The sequence below is a fragment of the Clarias gariepinus genome, chromosome 3, assembly GCF_024256425.1.
Source record: "Clarias gariepinus isolate MV-2021 ecotype Netherlands chromosome 3, CGAR_prim_01v2, whole genome shotgun sequence".
NCBI lineage: Eukaryota > Metazoa > Chordata > Actinopteri > Siluriformes > Clariidae > Clarias > Clarias gariepinus.
Window position 1 is genome coordinate 26,730,465 of NC_071102.1, and position 22,494 is coordinate 26,752,958.

The 22,494-nt window shown below is 39.7% G+C and overlaps 1 protein-coding gene across 3 annotated transcripts; it reads left to right on the forward strand.

Moving 5' to 3' along the window:
- Nucleotides 1–501: 501 nt before the first annotated feature.
- On the forward strand, nucleotides 502–21,545 carry rnf19b (ring finger protein 19B). 3 transcript variants are annotated; one of them, XM_053492415.1, is made up of 11 exons: nucleotides 502–755; nucleotides 11,101–11,309; nucleotides 11,480–12,255; nucleotides 14,312–14,511; nucleotides 15,173–15,317; nucleotides 15,441–15,603; nucleotides 17,375–17,489; nucleotides 17,876–18,016; nucleotides 18,608–18,797; nucleotides 18,911–19,045; nucleotides 19,913–21,545. In XM_053492415.1, the coding sequence occupies exons 3-11, from the start codon at nucleotides 11,669–11,671 to the stop codon at nucleotides 20,313–20,315; spliced, it is 2,079 nt and encodes a 692-aa protein (XP_053348390.1). In that variant the 5' UTR covers nucleotides 502–755; nucleotides 11,101–11,309; nucleotides 11,480–11,668; the 3' UTR covers nucleotides 20,316–21,545. The 3 variants fall into 3 exon arrangements, with proteins under 3 accessions (XP_053348390.1, XP_053348389.1, XP_053348392.1); XM_053492414.1 differs by having other exon boundaries at nucleotides 11,101–12,255; XM_053492417.1 differs by lacking the exon at nucleotides 502–755 and adding an exon at nucleotides 6,106–6,226 and having other exon boundaries at nucleotides 11,101–12,255.
- The last annotated feature ends 949 nt before the right edge of the window (nucleotides 21,546–22,494 follow it).

Consider the following 22,494-nt stretch of genomic DNA (forward strand, 5'->3'; position numbering starts at 1 on the left):
ACTATACAGTGGAAAAAGGGGTTTTCACTATATTGATAATTATGTATAATTAATATATGTGATCCCTAATTGAATATAAATAACTATATATTTTAATCATTGTTTAAACATTGAGCCATTAAAATTAATATACAGTATTATTATAGTATATAGTGATTGAGGTATAATATAAACCGAATACGTCATCAAGTCATCCCATTGTATTGTCAAAAATTTGAGTTCTGATAAATGTCTGTGCTTTTTTTCCACCTTGTGGTAATGTTGTATGTTAAAAATAGTAAATAAACCAGTAAGTCTAGGATTTCACCTGGAAACTACGTTGATTTCATGAGTGTAAAACTTACCCGTTACATTTCTGTTTCGACTTGAGTGTTTAAACCGCTTCCGGTTTCGGCGCTCTGACCAATCGCGAGGCAGCGCTGTGACGTATTGGGGGCGGCGTTTCCAGCAGCTCGCGACTTGCAAGCAGGGGCTTTCCTCAATGACGTAAATGGAAAAGAGAAACGAGCTGTGGGTTTGATCGGCGTCGCGGTGTTGTATAGTGTGGATACATCTAGAGGACCAGGGTGAGAAAGTAATCAGTTCATACCGGAGACTGAGCAACTGTGTGTGTGTGTGTGTGTGTGCGTGTGTTGGGGTTTAATGTCTGTGCTGAAGAAAAGGCTTCCACGGAGGAGTGTGTGAATAAACAGTGTTCACGGCGGTTCCCAGTGTAACGCCCTGTTCCCATTACACCAACACTGATCCGGTTTCAGGTACGTGTCTTTGTGATCGCTGTGTTCCTTTAGATGGTGACGTTATATTTATTAATTATGGTATATATATATATATATATATATATATATATATATATATATATATATATATATATTAGGATAAATGATCTATTGAACCCATGTGTGAACCAGTTAATGAGGACAGTATGGACTAAAACAACCCTCCTACTCTTCACCCTTTCACACAACAGGTTTATCATCTTTTAATGTTCTTTAAAAAAAAAAAGGCCTTTACATCACAAGTCCTTATATTTCTTCGACCGCAATGTTTTAGATGTTGGGTGTAGGTGGGTTTGACATTCTCTGATTTGTTCATGTTCACATTTGCTTTACCATTCCAATTTACTAATATTTCAATCCTAGTCCCGTGACATTTTTTTCCCTTCCAGTCAGTGTGGCTTGGCTACTCTCCCATTTCAGGCAAAATTCAGTGGAAAGTCAGTTGTTCCACTGTATAATGACATGCATAGCTGGCGAGCAGTGGCGGAAAATCCTGTTTGTGTACACTTGAAAGTGTTTTGTTCACGTTTTATTGTTGTCTGCAGGATATACGGAGTTCATTTTTGGTTCTTAACTCCCTCCTGAAAAAAAAAATCCACATTGGCCTGGGCAGCTTCCCAAACACAGAGCGATCTGGTGGATCATCCCTGATTATTTTCCGGCTTTCTAATAAGTAGATTTGTTAAAATTTTGTTTATTCATTAATTAATCTTTATTCTGGTCGATGTCAGTGAGGATCCAGAGAGTATGCCAGGATTGTTGGTTGCAAGGATTAATCGAGCACATCCTTGATGGGACGCTTGGCCACTCACAAAACACTTCGTACCCTTGGGATTATCAGGTTCTGTCTGATCCCTGAGCAGTTTTAAAATGAGTTTCAAAGCACCATAGAGCAAAACGGTGCTTTGCCTCTTATGGTGGCTCAATCGGTTAAGGCTGTGGGTTACTGGGTTACTGATCGGAAGGTTGGAGGTTTGAGCCCCAGCACTGCCAAGTTGCCACTGTTGAGCCCTTGAGCAAGGGCCTTAACCTTATCTGCTCCAGGTGCACTGTAAGTTGGCTGACTCTGTGCTCTGACCCCAGCTTCCTAACTGGGATATGTAATTTTTTTTTTTAATAAAAAAATCTAATAAAACCTTATAGGGGCATTGGTGGCCAATCTTATGGTGGCTTACAGAAGGCCCAGGTTCAATTCCCAATTTAGTGTCCCAAACCCAGCCACTGGATGCAGTCCCGGTCCCAAGCCCGGATAAAATGGGAGAAATGCATTAGGAAGGGCATGCGGTGTAAAACCAGTTCCAAGTTGTGTGCGGATCAGGTGACCCGCTGTGGTAAAGCTTTGGTCTTTCAGTCTTGTCGGGAGCAGCTGAAAGACTAACAACAAATAAAACCTTGACTTGTTCACACCTGGTGGCAATTTGGTGTAACTGGCATGTTTTGGACAGTAGGAGGAAACCAGAGAACCCAGAGGAGAGCCATGCAGACATGAAGAGAAAATAAAGGTGTGCATGGTGCCATACGATGTACTGGCATTCCATCCAGGGTGTATTCCCAGATCACATCTGGTGTTCTTGGGATGGATTCCGGATCCACTACGATTTTAAAACGGGAAACACAATTACTCAAGATTATTATAATAATAATAATTATAATAATGAGAGTGTTTCTGCTTTGGTTTTAAGTTTCAGTAACATTCAGTCCACGTTAATGTAGGTATAATAAGTTGTTTTTTTTGTAGCAGAAAACTAAAGTAAACAGTTTGTCTTTATGTTCTGGTCTGATAAAGAACAGGACACTAGTACATTTGAACCTGGGATTATTTTGCCTCTTGCTGCGATTAGTAGTGTGTATCTGCAGCTCTTCACTTTCACCTACAGCCGAATACAAAAAATGTAACAGAGATGTCAAACTGATCAAACACTGAGCTGTGCGTCGTTACTGTTTAAGAACGACAAAGCAAGGTTTTCTGTGTCTCCAAAACAACAATCCAGACATTTTGTTTTAGTACATGTGTTTTTTAACTTTGACATATAAGCACACCATTGTCTGCAATGCTTTTAGCTCGCTTCCAATGAAAAATGACTTTTATGGCTTGCATACCACACTTCATTTTGTTCCAACTGTATTTTACGTGAATGGAAAATGAGTGAAAAGCCCATGTTGGAAGCGGTCTAAAATCAATAAGGCCACAAATGTTCTCATGATCAGTAATGCACAATGGCACAGAGCTACTTTTAGTCAACCTTTCAGAGCCATTGCTTTGACCCTTTCCACAGTTACACCACGCTTCCTCTCAGGTGGCTTTAGTACCGGCGGTGTACCTCTTATATCTTATCTAGTGTATTCAGAATTCTTCTGTACCTGCTTTTTATTGGTAAACATGACGTCAATAAATGTATGAAGTCATGTAAATAAAGTAAAGACATTCCGTAATGTGATTTATATACAGTATGGTAAAGGACAATACTGTAGTAATGCAGGTAACTGGAGCTAGTAGATACGGGCTAAAATTTAAATTTTATGTCACAGCCATTTCCTGGATCAAAGTATAAAGTACTCATTTAATCATCCCAGGATGCTCAATATAATATTTTTATGAGGTATGTTATTGATGTATTTTTGTAACATAACCGTTAGCTGATTACTTGTTAACTATTGGAATTGCTTCGCAGCTAGAGGTTTAAAAAAAAAACTTAAATTGATAGCTAATCATAAAAATGTGCTAAACTACTGTACATACAGTATATGGTGCCGAGCGCTCGGATCAGATATACTAGCTTGTACACAAAGCCAAGATAAGGTAGCCATATCTATTAAGGCTATAGCCTTATAGTACATTGTTATTTGGATTAACAACAATTAGCCATATCATTAAAACAACTGAGAGGTGACATGAATAGTGATTATCTTATTACAATGGCACCTGTTAGGGGATGGGATATATTAGGGATCAAGTGAACAAACAGTTCTTGATGTTGATGTTGGGAAAATGGCGTATGATTGACTTTAACAAGGGCCAAATCGTGATGATGTGCTGACTCCGTCCACTGTCTAAACAGGCACAATATCAGGTCAGAGCATTAGATCTAGACTATGGAGGAGTGGTAAAAGGTGGCCTGATGTGTGTATCATTGGTTAAGAAAGACATGGCGCCAGGATGCACTGTGTGGAAAAAGACAAGCCATGTTATGTTTCAGGAAATGTTCTGATTCCTTGGGTCCTGTCCCTCATGTGGATGTTACTTTGACATGTTCCAGCAGCCTAAAGATTGTTGTACACATACCCCTCCCACCCCCCATTGCATCGGTATTTAGGCTAATATTTTAGCTAATGGCCTCTTTCAGCGGGATGATGTGCCCTGACACGCTGCAAAAATGATTCAGCAATGGTCTAAGGAACATGACAGAGTTCAAAGTGTTGACTTGGCCTCTGAATTCCTCAGATCTCAATCTGGTGGAGTGTTTGTGGGATGTGCTGGCCAAACAAGACCGGATCCATGGAGGCCCTATATCACACCTTACAACATGCAATTTACAACTGGTCTTGTTGCCAGATACCAGAGGTCTCGTGGTGTCCATGTTTTAATGAATCATAGCACAAAGGGTGCTATTATATTATATTATATTATATTATATTATATTATATTATATTATATTATAAATTGCTTAGAAGTTTTGATCCCGCCTCCTTTCTTCATATTTCACTTCCAAAAAGCCAGACTTTCCTTTAATTTTAATGCATTCTTTAGGAATAGTTCTCAGGGCTTCCAGAATAATTTTTTTGGGTAAGTTTTTAATCATTTTCAGTCCAGTCCCTGTACCTGACCAGTTTCAGAGGAATGTTTTTTGTTTATTAAGCCACATCATTGTAGCATAAAAAGAAATCCATTACAATGAAGGCATGAACCAGTGAGAATCAGGTGCAGATGATGACAGATGATCAGGCCAATGAATAGTATACTGGTGATGCTAAATTCTGAGTGATTGAAACAGACGAGAGGGGAAATGAGGTTGCTGCTGAGGTTGTTGCATAAACAACCAATTTCAGGAAATCTTTAGGTACTGTCACAATAAAATATTCTTTTCCATTTCTTCAATTTAATCCACATACTGTAATGTAATTTTCTGTAATATGAGGAAATGAAGAGTGGCTCAAGACTCTTGCACGGTATCGTATGCGGCTGTGCCGGGGTCGTTTGTGGACAGACTGAGATGGGGGTGGGGTGAAGGGGTGCTGGGGAGTGCCTATAAAAAGACTGACAGCAGAGCCATGTAAACACAGACAAAGCAATCTGACCCGGCTTTGTCTCAGATTTATTACGGGCTTGGTGTCCTCAGCTCATGTAATATGCCTGTGTTTGATTCCATTGCTTAAACTATACATATTTTTTAATAATGATTATAATAATCTGCAGGGTATTTGTGCTAATCAGAAATGCAAAAGAAAACGACTGTTGCACCTTTAATGCGACGTCGGACACTTCCATTCTTGTGACTGAGAGTACAGCTTGTACTCTGCTCCCTTTTAATGGTTATTGATAGACAGCTGGTTAGGGATTATTCATAAATAAAGTGGCCTTATTTTAAGAGTGACTATGAGGTTATGTGTGTAATGTGTATCTGATCTTAAACATACTGTACATACATTTTATGATTGAGTGCTGGCCATGGCTTAAAAAAAATTTGGTTTCTTTGGTTTTGTACAAATGTGATTGACACCACAAACACACAGAGAGAGAGAGAGAGAGAGAGAAAGAGAGAGTCATTTAGCCTCTCTTCACTAAGCGCACAGAATTGATCAAATTAGTTCATTAGGCCATCTGTTGCTGAGGCTTCCAGTCTCTGTCCGAAAGCAGAGATGAACCCACTTTTTTGTAACTACATTCGAAAATGTAATACACCATCCTGCTCTAGACGTCATGGCGCACTGATAATATATGTGTCCAATAAGCTTAAGTTACATTATCTCGCAGCCTACTGTCAAGTCTTCAAACTAATGCTTTAACAGGAATGCATTTATACAGTATAGGTGAGACACTAATCCAGTCATAACAAGCCTTCTCTTGTTTTTATAACCATGAAAGCGGTCCTGAGAGCAGGTTCGAACCTGTGTGTGACACTGAGCACAAATACCTGCTTAGCTGCAAATGCGACTCAGAGTATTATGTAACAGCAGGCTGATTCGGACGCTCGCCTCGCACAAAGCCGATCACGTAACCCGAGTGTGTGTATGCGTATGCGTATGCGTGGATGACTGAAGGAGACGGAGAGGGCCTGAGACGGAGCCCTGTTAGTGGATAGCGTGGATATCCCTGATGGATAGCGTGGCACTGCGGCAGGGTCCCAGCTGATGAGGCTAAAGTGCTGAGATGCTCTTTCAGAGGCTGCACAGGCTGGAAATGCTGAGACCTGAAGAAGGAGACGCTCTTATCATCCTAAAGACTGACAGAGGTTAGTCAGGATACAGGGTGTAGACTTAAGTGTGTGGATATTTGCATTGTCACAAGGGCTTCCGCGCTGGTCAGTGGGGGTAGGTTGGGATTTATCGCTTAGGGCAGCGTATTTAAGGGAATAAATTAGGCCAAGAGGGGAAAAAAATGAGTCTCATGATTAATTCTCATTCCTCCGTGATATATAGTTGTATATACTCTATATAAATAAAATTTAGCCTTATTAGCTTATTAAGAAAAAAAAGTCCATTTAACTTAAATTAAATACCACGCCTTTTTTCTGTCTGCGATTGATAGATAAAGGCGCTGAAATCTCCATCATTAGCTGCCAATCCTCTTCAACTACTGCATATTCAAAACATTGATACAGCACAGATATGCCGGCGTACTATCGCATATATTACACTGTATAACGTGGCCTGAACATTGGTTTGCATTCATTCGCTTCCTGATGCCTATCAGTGGTGTTTTTTGTTTTTTTTAAACCCTCTTTAGAGCTGCTTGTTTTGCCAAGTTTCTTCAGAACTTCATAACGGAATGTTGCTAAAATTAGCTGTTATCTAAATGACGTGAAATTGTCTGGGTATTCAAAACTGCCTGTGCCAGAGAAGCTGTGAAAGATGCCGCTGTATAGTGCCAGTTTCTCCCAATTTTTTTCGAATGTGATATAAATATTCTCTCAGAACGTGCCTGCCTCCAACTTCCTGGATTTTCTCAGCAGCTCAGATGGAAAATTTGACAAGCAAGTTCTTTCTGCCATAACGGTTAGAGCTGCCTGATTACTTGGCAATTTCTTTTTCTTTTTTTGTCTTTTTTTTCATCGTCCCTGACATTCAGTATACCTTATTAACGCTGGCAGATGTCTTACTCGTTTCTTCTGATTAGGTTTGGAGACAAAAAGCGTGGTGGAAAAATCTCTCTCTCTCTCTCTCTCTCTTTATTTGATCTTTCTGTTGATTTTGGCTTATGTTTTTGGTTTGATATAACCACAGTTAATTATAGCCTTAATGGATCTTATTTAGTTGGAAACTGCTTTCCACCCAAAAACGAGGGTGGGGAGTGTAAACGTCTAATCGGCCAAACTGTAATGCGCAACACTAAGCAGATCACCTGAACTGTAATCGTGTAGATGGTATTAGCCAATTATATCCCGGCTTGTCTAAATAGGCAGATTTTTCACCACTTTAATTATGATGGACAAATAACAAAGCCACATGACCCTAGCGGCTATATTTAGTCCAGGTAAATAAAAGTCACATTACTGATTATTGCCAACAATTACACTTGAACATGCAACCAATAAAGATTATTGATTTGGATTTGAAATTCTGTTTTGCACTGGCACATGATGTTACCATTTATGAAAAGTGCCACAGACTCTATCCAAATACGATACATGTTTTGGATATGGTTTCTAAGAGTCCATGATGGTTGTCAATTCATGATCTAATTGGGTATATTTATTTATTTATTTATTTTTGAGTACTACTTGAGAAGTTTGATTCACTAGGTCAGCATTTGTACCTCAATCATTAGCAGTAAGAGGAAGCCAGAATCCGCTGTCTAGGTTCAGTGGATCCAGATTTGAAAAGTCTTCCAGTTCATTACATATGAAACTAGACTTGGGCTCACTTCCTTTAAAATTCCAGTAGCAAAGGGAGTGGCTGATTCAGCATGATGCTCGGAATGCATGATTAATGTTTGGGTTTGCAATGAGGAACAAGGGTTTGAATGTAGGAGGATGATTTGCATGCTGCCTGCACATCTGAAGATGTTTTTGCGCCTCGAATCTGCAAACCTTAAGACCTGATTATCTTTTGGGATACAAAGATGATCCATAAAAAAATTTAAAAAATTAAAAAATTTGTTTCATAAACGTGGCCTGGGCTTTTGTTTGAGATTGCGCACGTGTACAATAATTTTATAAAAAAATTTAAATTGGGGTACAGGTAGGCTTTGTTGTTGCTCCATGGTTTAATAAACATTAACACAGTACAAAAGCTTGATCTCTTGTGTGGAAAGGTGACACATTTTTCTAGCGAACTCTTGCTTGTCCACCCACACTCTCCACATGAACCAAACCTCAGACAGTACAGATGGTTATTATTTGTAATCAAGTTAGCAGCAGAGACGGCTGCTTCTGAAGAAAGACTGATGTGAGAAAGGGAAGGTCATGATCTTTTTAAGACCATCAGCAGAATCTATCTATCTATCTATCTATACACGTGCGTGTGTGCGTGTGTGTGTGTGTGTGCGTGTGTGTGTGTATATGTATATATATATATATATATATATATATATATATATATATATATATATATATATATATATATATATAATTTTTTTTTCTTAGCATGCATTATGGAAAGCACCATGAGTTACACTCAGTGGGTGTAAATGACCTGGGCCAGGTTATCTCGAAGTGCTATATTAAACAATAGGATTATTATTAGGATCTAGAGCATATGTTTTAAAGGTCATTGCAGATGTTTGCGGTCGTGGGCAAAGATTTGAGGTCAATAAATTCCTGTTGGCATTAACACTGAAGTCAGCATGACCTAATTCTGTTGTAAGTCTCATTTTCCATTAAGATCTGAAAACAGGAATTAGTAGCAGAACCTCTTCCAGCCCTCTCATCTGTCCACTAGTCCTGCATCTGGTGGGAATAAAATAATAGTTTCAGCTTTTTTTCTTCTTTTTTTTTTTTTTTTGAAGTAAAACATGCAAATTCATAAATTCACCTTAACTCTAAAACGAGAACTGTCTCGGGTGTACAGCACATGTCCTTACACGTTATCAGTGATTATGGTGAAAGATAAGAGTTTGGATTCGAGCTGTTGCTCTAAGTATGGTATTGCTACCCCTCCTCCCTCTTTCACTTCTGTTACTGTAAAAACAAATTTGCACTGAAAGGGCAGTCGGCCGGGGGTTAACACAGGAAATCAGGACATTAAATGGGCTGTGTGTGTGTGTGTGGGTGTGTACCTGGTGGGTTTAAGTGCTGTACCTTATACATATATTTATAATCGGAAGCCACCGTCTAAAATTCTTATTTTGTATATACAGGATGGCTAATGTAGTAGTTATATATACGTAGTGTGTGCGTGTGTTTGTGTGTGTTTGTGCATGCATTCATAAGTGGCATAGTCACTGCAAGGGTCCGTGTTTGTGGTGCTGGTAGTGAGGATTGCCATAGCAACCGCACTAGTAGCACAGTGTGAAGTGGAGAGAGAGAAAGACGAAGCTGGAGACTGTGTGCTTGTGCATTTAAGCGAAAGCCAGAAGGTGTCAGTGAGAGTGAGATAAGAAACAACTGGGAGATAAATGAACAAAGGACTAAAGAAAAAGGAGGACAATTAGAAACCGTGAAAAACAAAATTGTGTGTTTGGGTTTGGAGGGGGGGGGGGTCTTTTTTTTTTTGATGAATGGTTTATTGGAAACTGCTGTTTTATTTTATTATAAGTGTTATTCTGATGAATATAAGGTATGGTTATACAGATGTTTAAGCTGATTGATAAAAAAGCATTAATAACTGTTTAAAGCATAGAGCTGTCGAATTCTCAAATCTGATTAGTCAGAAGCTCTGACGGGAGTGTCGACTGTCAGACAAATAACTCATTTATTTAAATTTTAATAAATCACTGTTTCCATAGGAACAGCTCATTGACAGGGCTTGTATGGATGAGGTTCCACATACAGTACTGCGATCAATGAATAAACCAATTAAGAGATTAGGGGTATCAGGTGGTCCCTGGTGACTCCTATTTTTTTGTACGAGTATCAACAGGGATCAGCAAATACGGTCTTATTACGAAACCTACAGTAGGTGGCGATACGATTTCTGTTGCGATTTTGTAAGTATCACGAGTAAGGTTATTATAAATACCGTAATTCGATATAGTTTTAATTTTGTTAGATTTTTTACAGTTCTAACCAACCACAGAAAACTGTCCTGACTGCCAATGTGTGAACAGCTTAAAGCACACCACCTGCAGGATTACAAAGGAACTGCAGTATATTACTACCTAAAATTCAAATATATAAAAATTAAAATATAATTGTCAATATTGATTTTTGTACTCAATGCGGTGATACAGGTCACACAAAAGAATTAAGTTTTTTTTTTTTTTTTTTTTTTTCCAGTGACCGAGCTTTGTAATGGTTAGTTATAAGTTTTTTTTTCTGGTGTTATTAATGACAAGCTATGTCAAGGGACAAAGGAAGAGGTTGGTGAGGTAGTCACTGTTTATTTATAGCTGTTATAAATGTTAGTGCTACTATACCACAGTAAACTAGTGACAGGTTCATGGGCACCCAAGGATCACCCATTAAGCCAGCATGTCCGGTCCGAGGCCACAGAAATGCAGATGCAGCCCAAATCGCCACGACACGTTGATGCAAAGCATGATAAAAAGGCACAAGGTGCATCACAGCCTGCCGACAAAGCTCCCTAGTTCTCAATTCTATCGAACACCCGTCCTGGTGCTATACACCACAGCGCACCCCAGGGGCCTTTGCGGGTCCCAGAGCTGCCCCAGTGGCACAAGGGGAGCCCAAAGCCGGGGTTGTTTTAATGATAGTTTAAATGTTATGGCTGGTCGGTGAAAAGATGTTTGTTTTCCTCATTACTGTTTGCAGATCTGTTTCAGAATACATGAGTCAGTTCTCATCTCAGACCTACCTGTGGTAAATTTGTTCCTGCTGAGAGGGAAGAGTTAACAGTGAAATCGAAAACAGCTAGGCTGAGACAAGGGGTGTGTGGGTGTGTGTATGTGTCTGTCTGTGTGGAGGAGGGGGTGTACAGAGCACGCTCCTTTTCTCGCAGGCGCTCGGCTCTTCATGCTAACTTCCTGTGCCATTTCTCTTCCTTACAGAACGGGCCGATTGAGAAGGAGAGGAGTACGAGCAGCTCGGCAGAGCCGCGTGATTCCACCGAAAAGCAGCAGAGGACATTAAGCTGAGGACGGTCTGAGCCGGAGGACATAATTCCTAGCGCATATTAATTTCGCATTGTTTAAAAGCTGACACCTAAGTCAAAAATCCCAGTGTCACTTGACACCGAGCACATTTTGGAGTCATATTGGTAATTTTTATATATTTATTTGATTGTTTGCGACTCAGTCTTGTTGAGTGTTACGAGAACAAACCCGTAGGACACAGAGGGGATTTTTTTTTTTTTAGTTTCTCTTTCCGTTGCGTCAACTTTGTTCACTGAGAGTAATCTGTGTTTCTCATGTTTCATGATAACTACAGAACGAAGGTGCGACACTGACGGGAATCTTCGAAAATCTCATTTGGGACAAAACAGCTTTTTTTTTTTATTGCCATCTGAATTACTCATTCACTTTCAGTAACAAGCCTGACACTAGAGTCTGTATTCAGAGACCTTAGATCCAAAGTCTTCAAGAAAGAATCTAAAGGAAATCAGATCGTTGCTAGGCAATGGGATCAGAAAAAGACTCTGAATCACCTCATTCGTCTGTCAGTGGCATTCCCAATCCTAAATGTCGTGGTCCGGGGAAAAAACAGGGCAGGATCTCCTTCGCCAACCTCTTCCACAGCAAACGTGGTTCCAGGAGGAGCAAAGCTAATTCAGGAACACCTTTAGCACAACAGCACAGCCAGCAGCAGACGCAGCTCCTCCAGCCTCCCACTCCTACCGCCGCCCCCGCGGACCCTCTCACCGCCGAACCGGCCGAGCCTTTATCCGCCAGCCAGGCCTCTTTGGGAGGGCAGGATCTTCTCGAGTGCCCGCTGTGTCTGGTGCGCCAGCCACGGGAGCAGTTGGCAGAGCTTCAGGGCTGCAGTCATCGCTCTTGCCTTTGCTGCCTGCGCCAGTACCTGCGCATTGAGATCACAGAGAGCCGGGTGCAGCTCAGCTGCCCAGAGTGTGCCGAGAGGTTGGCGCCCAGGCAGGTGGCACTCATCCTGGATGATGCTGCTCTGCTGGAGAAGTATGAGGAGTTTCTGTTAAGGCGGTGCCTCGCCTCGGACCCGGACTGCCGCTGGTGTCCGGCTCCAGACTGCGGGTGAGTCAGGGTACTTGAACCTCATGTTGTGTTTACTGATTGGTAAGCTTTTTATACTGTCTATAAAGTCGAATAAAATATGCCTACATTTCTTAGAAGTATTCAGATGCATTAAGATAACATGAAGTCATTTATTGACTGAAATGAAAATATTGTAGATAATAAGCGTGTAATTCCAAGACGTCAATGTCTTCGTTGCGCATATCAGTCTATAAATCAGAAACCATATTTACCACATTTATGCAAACATGTCCATTTAATCAGTACTGATTTTATTTGATTTTAGTACACTGATCAGTATGTTTTTAAAGGCCGAACAAATACCCCTATGTTCTTTTCTTTACTTCTTAATGTAATGTGATATCTGCGGTTTTAACATTAATTACAAACTGTATAATACGTCTCCTTTTTCTAATGGCTAATAAGCGGAGATAGTAAGGAAATAACATTTTTTATTAACATTATGTTAACATTATGTTTTATTAGTTCAAATACACAACAGTATAGACATCCAAAGCTGTTTTTGTTGGTGCTAAAATGGAAAGATTTTTTTTTTTTATCCAAACAGTGCATAAGGGTTCGAATAGTTTAGACAATGACGATAATAAGAAAAGTTTTTAGATGTACAATAGAAGTGAGGAAATCCACAAATAAGTCTGAATTCCCTGGGGTCAAGATAGGTTTATAATACAAAAAGAATATATATTATATGTTAGTAACTATAGCCAGATTGAATGATGAGATCTTATTTGTCTGTACCAGCTTTCATTTACTGTTGGCATGAAAATTCTTTAACATCATTTAGTCTATAAATATTTGACGCTGGGAGTATCCTTGTTTTTTGGCATTTCTTGTGTAGGAGGTGTCTTAAAGGTCAGAGAGGGAGCGAGAGAGAGAGAGATGTATAGAGAAAGAGAGAGAGAGAGAGAGACCATAAGATGCAAGTGCTGTGTGGGAAGCGTAATTTAGCTGATGTGTCATTTGTAGACTTTATGTTTACTGCGCACGACATTGTGGCATTTAAGAGATTTGTCAATCTCAGTAGTGGGCCGGTGACCTACATATTGGGGACATGCCTGCATCTGTCTTTTGAGTCAGCGCCACTCCTTCTCCAGCCTACAGACGGGAATTTTCAGAAAGGGAAGTTTTTTTCATAATTTTTTTTGTTCTTTAAGGGAAAGAGAGATGCATTTCGGTAGCTGTTGTAATGGTTAGTTTCCATGCCGACTGCAAGGTTTATGACTTTCATCTCGAAACTATCTTTCCCAATCTGAGGCTTCTCTTTCCGTTTTTACTGTCAGTTGCCATGGCGACTGGGATGCAGTTCGGAGCCAGCGTTGCTAGGGGTAACAGAGGAAAGGGATTTAATTAAAGCGGTCATTACCTCCTTACTGGACCATGTGTGTGTTCTATAAGGCATATTTCTATGAACTATGTATACAGTAATGGCTCTATTTCTATGACTGAACCAGTAAGAACCTGTTACATTTTAAAAGCATAATCTTTTTTTTCTTTCTTTGATCAGGCTAGTTTGTTTATATGTAGGCTTTCCATGGAAATCTTTTTTTTCTTCCTTAATGGAGTCATCTTGTGTTTTTGGCAACACGTAACAACATGCTGGTGAAAAGGGTTGTTTTTCGAGTTTGCTGATATTACAGCATGAAAGGAGATATACCAGTTTGACATTTTGGATTAACACACACACACACACACACACACACACACAGCAGAGACGGCCCACCTTATCTCTTTAAATCTCTCCATTTCATTATTTCTTCTTTTTCTCCTCTTGTCTTATTTTGATTTTGTAATAAAATCAAATCGAATTGAATTGAATGTATCATTCTTTAAAGCCACAGTCAACTGAAAGTTTGCGCATCAAATGGCATACAGTAAATGCGTTCATAATTGCATTTATAACAGCTGTGCATTTTTTACATTCCGTTACCTTTCCCCTGCCTGTAGTAGCATCTACCCATATGTGTGCTTTAGGTCATGCTTGTATATTGTAGTTTTTCAAACGGCTCTCCTGACGTGTGCTTGTCTCTTCTGCCAGGTTTGCCGTCATTGCATCAGGCTGTGCCAGTTGCCCCAGGCTGGTATGTCGCAGGGAAGGCTGTGGGGCCGAGTTCTGCTACCACTGCAAGCAGGCCTGGCATCCGAACCAGACGTGTGACTCGGCCCGGCAGCAGAGAGCACTGTCTCTGAGAGTACACAGCAACCACTCGCCGAGTTACACAGCCGATCAAGGGCCCAGTGAGTCCCTTATCTATACTTATCTATCTTTTATATCTATATATAGAAATCTTATTTACTGTATATATCGCTATATCTTTCTCTGTATATTCGTAAGACATGATAACATACTGTGTTAAACAGTGTGTTCACGGCACGTCATAATGACAGTATATACAGAGTGTTGACTCGGAGTTATTCAGTGTGCTGTTTCTATGGTGATGCATATTGCCAGTGAATGATACTAATTGATATGATTACAGGCAGTTTTCTTAACCGTATTCTGACAAGTTAAACCCTATGTTACAATGGACTGCTGTATTGAAATGAGATATGCAGAGGTTTACAAATCTTGATACATTTATAGCTCCTTAACACTCATAGCTCGTTGTAACTATGGAGGGTGCTTATGGAGGTGCGACCTCCAAAAAACAGAGCCTCTGATTGATTATTAAGAGTTTGATTAAAAGTCTGGAATACAACAAGTGTACTATATTTAGAAAATTTTATACTCCCAAATTTAAGCTTTTTCGTAAGTCAAGTTCACTGCAGTTCTCTACCGAATACTTGAAATCTGTATCCCGAGCTGACATTTGCATTGCGTTGCACCGCCATAATTTGTTACAGGACCCTCAGTGTGTCACTGATTATACTAAACCTGACTCCATTAATCCTCACTCAGCTGATGATATCAAGCCATGTCCCCGGTGCGGCGCCTACATCATCAAGATGAACGATGGAAGCTGTAATCACATGACCTGCGCTGTGTGTGGTTGCGAGTTCTGCTGGCTGTGCATGAAGGAAATCTCTGACCTGCACTACCTCAGGTATCGCCTCACCTCTGAGCATTAGTTCGGCTCAGTAGTAGCTGATATTTTGCCTTTTTTTCTACATTCTGGCATCTCAATTCATGCTGTGTGTGTGTGTGTTTTTTTCCCTTCCTTTTTCAGTCCATCAGGTTGTACATTTTGGGGAAAAAAGCCATGGAGTCGAAAGAAAAAGATTCTGTGGCAGCTTGGCACACTGATCGGTGCACCGGTTGGCATCACGCTGATTGCTGGCATTGCTGTGCCTGCCATGGTCATTGGGATCCCGGTTTATGTAGGAAGAAAGGTAAGATACTCATCTGATCATGCTAATGCTGCGGCTAACTTCCTTCATTGAGGAGTTCTGGGAATTTAGGGAGTTTATGAGGAAGTGCGTTTGAATAATAAATGATTTCTTCTCAGTGATGTGGCCGTGCACTTCCTTGTTTGTTCACAGTGTGGTTTATATCGCCTGATTGCTTTTTTTTTTTAAGGCGTATCACATTATACTGGTAATGCTATTACTGTGTAATACTAGCTGTTGGGACATTAGCCAACATTAGTGAAACATTCCTACTAAGCAATCAACTGTTTCCCTGAACAGAATGTAACTTACACTGCAAACAAATGATACCAAGTAAAGATATACAGAATATTGCAAGATTTACCTAAATACATACATATATATATATATTTTAAATATGGTTTTCAGACCAGAAGGGGTCAAAATATTGGGTTGGATCATGCAACAGGAGAATTGAAATTACTGGAACTAGGTAAAGCACGTTTTAACATATTATCAAAACTCGAAAGGATGGTGTCAAATTTGCGGAAGACATGTGGTTGGAAAAAATCATGAATGGAGATCACCAGCTGCTCTGGGTAAAAGGTCAACAGCAAAAACCATAGTTATATTTAATTCTGAAAGGAAGAGCATTTCCATATACACACACAATGCAGTGATAAAACACACAGGATGGCGACAAAGCAGATGTGTGGCCACTTGTTAGACTGGACTTTTAACTAGGCAAATTAAAAGGGGTCATGCGGTCTAATGAGTTGAGATCGACCCTTTTCCAGGGTGATGGGTGTGTGGCCTTCATGTGCTGCCGTGCCCATCATGCATAGTGGCCACTGTACAGGCCTCTAGAGGCAGTGTTGTGATCTGGTTTAGTTGGACACATCTAGACCCGGCAATGTTATGTGGAAATGAGATGAAGCCATGAAGACCTGAATGTACTTGAATGACCAGGCTATTACATCTATTGAGTTTTGGTTTGACTCAAATTGTGAATGAGTGGTTTTGAATCATTTTCACACAAGAACTGGCGACTACATTGTGTGCTGTAATCAAAGCTAAATTGCGCAACTTTAAAAAAAAAAAAAAAATCTGATTTAAGTTTAAAACAATGAGGATTACAATAAACAGAAAGTAAAAGCTTGTTTCAGTAATTCATTTGAAACAAACATATGCTTCTTAATTCTATTTTAAATTCTAGAATATTACATTCTATTATGCCATTTTTAGACATAATTACTCATATAATTTGATGCTTAAAATTGTCTTATTATTATAGTGGCAGAAATTTTAGCTTTTTTCCTATCTTCCAATAGAATAACCGTTTCAAATATATATTCTAGAATTTAAAATAGAATTAATGAGCGTATGTTTGTTTCAAAAGACTTACTGGAAACAAGCTTTTACTTTCTGTTTATTGCAATCCTCATTGTTTCCTCTGAAACAAAGAAAAATCCCTAGAGTTTTCCCCTAAAATGTGCATGTGCCAAAAATCAAGAAGTCTCACTTCCCTTGAATTTTCCACAAGTACGAAAAGTACCACACCCACCGCAGCGTAAACGCATTACTGAACTAATAGGAATTCACCAGGAGCTTTAAACAAAATACACATTTCTTATTATGACAAGTCAGATTGTTGAAAAGGAACTATGAAAAAGAGGTTACATCCTTACACTTGAGACCTTCCTGGATCGACGTGAATATGTCATTTGAAAAGCGCTGTGTATTGTATATCCTGTGGGAAACACATTGTCATGCTATTTATATTTTCCTGGCACAGATCTACGCTCATTATGAGGGGAAGAAAAACTCCCAGCACAGGAGAAACCTGGCCATTACTGGCGGCGTAGCCTTGTCTATCATCACGGCCCCGGTTATTGCAGCTGTCAGTGTTGGTAAGTTTACAGTGAATAAGGAATGGGATGAAAAACTGAAGCGTCAATTAAGCAAGTGTGCGATTATACTGACAATTGTATTGACTATTTGCTTAAACTGATTTATTGACATTTACATTCACTGACATTGTCACTAACACTACTGTAGTAATAGTAACATTTTCAACTAGGGAATGTAATATTACGCAACCAAACACAGACACATGGAGTAATACAAACCGTGAAACATCCCAGTGTGGATATAGTAAACATCACCTTTTAAATTGTTGTATAATACATTTTTATACTTCTCCCAAATTAATTTATTTTTTGCTTGTTCCTAAGAACTATTTCTACACTTAAAAGTAAGGATGTGTTCAGTGATAAATCCCTTGTCATGTTCTTAGGTATTGGCGTACCGATCATGTTGGCATACGTGTACGGCGTGGTGCCGATATCGCTGTGTCGCGGCGGGGGCTGTGGAGTTAGCAGAGGAAAGGGGCGAGGTGTCAGGATTGACTTTGATGAAGACGATGGGCCCATTACAGGTTTGTTGCGATATGTCATATAATCATACGAGGGGCGTTCACGTCAAACTGGGACTTCTTTGGAAATTTCTTGGAATTGAAAGTGTAAAACCTGGTTAACATTTATACTTCAAGCACCATACGGTGATGAGACTATAACGAAAAATTCATGGATCAGAGCCCACTGCTGTCATTCCAGTTCAGCTGATCTTTGACAAGTTCGCCTGGGAGTTATTACCACATTCCGCATACATTTCTGACCTCACTCAAAGCCATTTTCACATGTTTGGGCCATTGAAGGAGTTCCTGGGACGCCAGTGTTTCAGATGTGAAGCAGGCAATCTGATCATGGCTCTGGGATACTGAGAAAACTTTCTACCTTGATGGTGTCCAAGCACTGGTGAAACACTGCGATAAGTGCATTAATGTAGCAGGGGATCATATAGAGACATAAAGGTTGTTTTTAACTCTCAAAACTGTTCTGTCATTTTGCACAATCAGAAGTCCCGGTTTGAACACCTCTTGTACAGTTTTTCTTATACTGTTTACCACTAACACTCAAGCTTTTAGATGTGTAACACATCTCTTCTCTTAATGTTTTTGCTCATGTAGTTGCGGATGCATGGCGAGCCCTGAAGTCTCCCAGCCTTGGTGAGAGCAGCCTAGAGGGAGCAGCCAGTGGCCTTAGCACTACCTCGCCTAGCGAAGGGTTGTCGGTTGCCCCCGGGGGCCTTGCTGATTTGCCCCCCTTCAACACACTAGCCGGAGGAGCTCTCGGAGCCCGGACTGGAAAATACAGCAGGTGTGACAAAGTTGTCGCCATTGTTACCTGTACATTCCATTCGAACTTTGACACGAGGGACCGTCATAGCTGTGAATTACGTTTATAGTAACTTAACTGTGTTGATGTTTCAGGCTGGAGGTTCAAGGCACTGAGATTGGAAAGGAGGGTGTGCATCGGGAGACGGGGAGCTTGGGAGCAGCCAGTGATTGCGCAAGCACTCGAGGCATGGCAGGATCCATTACTTCCTCGTACACGATACCAGATAGGTATGTGTGTCTCACCGTTGCTCATCAGTCTGCTGTGGCATAGTCTGGATTTAATGTGCTGCCAGGGAAAGATCTTGATAGGGTTCGATTTGTTTAGTGATAAGACATGGAGATAAAGCTTTTCAGTAAGCGTGTTCAATACAGCATGTTCGAGTTTTTTTCAGAAATATATATCATAGTTCCATTTGTGTATTATGTACATACAGACTTATCAGGTTTAATGGCGACATTTTTCTTTTTGAATGTAATAAAATTATTATTATTATTATTATTTAATGCATAAGCTAAAATCTGATATATAATATGACCAGCTTGCCAATATAACTGTTAATGGTGAGCAATTTATTATAACACAAGGTTTTATTGATGGCATAATTTCACACTTTTATAATGTTTCACTGGGTTTATGCCCTAAAAAAAAGCTTCACTAAACATGTGTCCTTTTGTTTAATTTGTACTTTGTTCAGACATTGTGTGTTTAGTCTGTTTACTCTTATCTTCCCCTTTAAAAAACATTTGCGGGAAAACAGAATGATAGATTAAATCTCCCACCTCATTTCAGTAAATTAGAGGGGTCATGACGAATGCAATTTTTTTTTTTTTTTTGACATCAGCCTATGGTGTCATTTACTTTAAGGACTTATAAATAAAAATAAAATAAAATATAAAATGGTAGTATTATTCCTTTTGCCACTCAAAAATGATGCCAATAATCTATTTAACCCAACATAGCCGATATATAATAATTTAATATTAAATATTACTAATATAAATGACCCATTGTTGTCTTTCCAATAACTGCAGATCTGTCAAAGAAATAGTCTGTTTATGTCATTTATAACGTACTGTATTTGTGATGCATTGCAGAGAAGGCACGAACCTGGAGATTCAAGTGGACATTGAAACCAAACCCAGCCATCTGTGCTTAACCAGCGAGGAGGATCTGGCTCCTCGTGCTTGCGCAATGGCCGTTGCTGCGGCGGAGGAGCCTCAGGACTGCAGCTCTCGCCGAGGGAGGGTTTTATCCCGCTCGTCTCTGGGGCTGTCATCAGGAGGCTCGCTCAGAGAGGGGCTCGGTGACGTGACTCTGGCTCAGCCCGAGAGCATCCGGAGCGACCTGGAGACGTCCGATACGCAGTCGGATGACATCGCCGAGCTCACGTCAGAGGACTGCGATTCTCCTCACCCTCCTCCTCCTCAGCCCACCTGTCGAGCCCAGAACTCCACTGATGGCCTGCACTGCCCTGATAGCGTCATCCTTTCTGTGTAAAAAGTACCGGAGAGATTTGACAGATTTTTCGTATTATTTACCTTTTTTTTTTTTTTTTTTTTTTAAAAAGCTAACGTGCGCTATGGGGAATTTGGTGGCATGGGTCTGCCTGTTGCTCTGTCCATTTTGCCTAAATTATTGACAGGGCTCTACCTCTACAATTCATACTGTTAATCATTCATGTACCTACTGGTGCAAAAAAAAAAAATGCCTTGGCTATTGAAGCAAAAAAAAAAACAACACCACAAAAACATTGTGACGAGAATTCCTGTAAGGAAGGACAAAAAAAAACAAAACAAAAAAAACAGAAAATAGTATCAAGCACACGTACAATATGTGCGGGATTCTGGAAAGGGTCTAATTATGAACTGTAATGTGGTTTTTTTTATGTATGTTGGGAGTGTGTGTATATCAAATTCTCTTTTATTTATAACAAAAGAACCTGAAAATTGTATCATTTGCCGTATGCATGTGTATGTATGCATGACCCGCGTTTGTATATGAGGATACAAGTTAGGTATAGAGTAGTTGCACTGACCAAGTTTGCACAGTGATAAGATGTAAATGGACCTGCACATGAGTTTTACGTGGACAGAGAATGAAGTACGGTGATGGAGGAGAGGCGCTGTTATGTTAGGAACAAATACACGATTATGGAAAATAATCGTCGACGGGGGGAATCGGGTCGTTTTTCAACCCGAAGTTGATTATTTCCCTATTAAAGGGAATCCTGAAGTGTTGTATTCCTCTCATACCACAGCATTCTGCCAATTACAAGTTTTTCGTTTATTATAGAATGACATACTTTATAATTTTTTCCATTTGTAGTTACATTTAATGTTATGAAACATCTCAGAAACAAGTTATTTTGTTTCTGAAAGACTTTGTTGTTTGTGCGAGTTGTTACTGTGATACGATGCTGCATTAGTCAGAGCTCTTTTTGACCAATCAGATTTAAGAATCGAGCAGCGCTGTGGTTTAAAGAAGATTAATCAATTACTTCACAAGCAGACGCTTCCACCTCAATCATCGTCTGCCTGCCTTAGAGACACTGCTCTCTCCATCATGTCCCTCTAGAGCTTTCCCGCTGACAACACTATGTGCTTGTGTGTGTGTGTGTGTGTGTGTGTTATTTTTGAGTTTGTATAAATTAAACAGCATCAACCGTCAAACAGACTACCTGATGCACTTTTTTTTTTCTTTGGGTAATAAAGCCTTGTATTATTATTATCATGAACTCCCTGCAATGTGTTTGGACTCTAGTGTCTCCAAATAATAAACGAAAATCATCAGCTTCTTGCACTTTATTCCAGTATTCATAAAAGCTAGTTTTACCTGTATACTTAGTATGCATCTGATTCATCTTCTTTTAATTGTAACTCCCCAAAAATGACAAACCAATTGATTGTATTCTATTTGTTTGTTATATTAATGTGGAATGTAATGGAATATTATAATTTGTTTTTCATATGCTGCAATTTTGCTTCTTATGTGTTTTCAACTATAAAATCTTAATCCTGAACTAATGAATGTTATGTCATAATTGTTCTTAAAAAAAAGGTCTTTTTTAAAACGATAGCCCTGCAAGTATGATCCAGTCAAGATCCAATAGTGTATTTGGGTAATGTGCTGAGCTTACAGGAAACACTTGAATTCGACAATAAATACAACCTAATTATTATGGGAAAAAGAAAAAAAACTAGATATAGAAGACTTTCTTGCACTGTTCGTGCCTCAACACGGTGAACTTGCCAAAGAGGATCATAAAAATAAACATTTGTATTGCAACAGTCACTTTCGTATTTTCTGTTTACCATCTGATGACGTCTGTCATATCCTGCAGATTTCTGAGTGCACGATAGCAGTACGTTCCAGCCTAAAATGCAATTAAGTTGGTTAACTGAGCTGTACTACATTATGCATTCATGCATTTGAGATCTTTATTGACTTTTACATTGGTGATCAGAAAACTAAAGATAAAGTTTCTAAAAATACTACAATAGAGAAACAATATTGAGTGATAAATACATATTCCACTTCATCTGGTAATATCGTGTGTAGGGTGCGATGTGAAATCATAAAATCCGAATCCGTACCCCAGGTGCGGGCTCAGGTTGTCTGACAGTCGAGCGCTGGGTGGGGTGAGGTGGCAGAATAATAAAAAGGTCACCTCCTACAC

What these genes read in the sequence shown, in the direction of transcription:
- rnf19b (XM_053492414.1), top strand. Translation starts at nt 11,669, where the DNA reads ATGGGATCAGAAAAAGACTCTGAATCACCTCATTCGTCTGTCAGTGGC. An exon ending in CGGACTGGAAAATACAGCAG is followed by an intron (nt 18,798 to 18,910) that starts GTGTGACAAAGT and finishes TTGATGTTTCAG; the next exon opens with GCTGGAGGTTCAAGGCACTG. An exon ending in TCGTACACGATACCAGATAG is followed by an intron (nt 19,046 to 19,912) that starts GTATGTGTGTCT and finishes GATGCATTGCAG; the next exon opens with AGAAGGCACGAACCTGGAGA.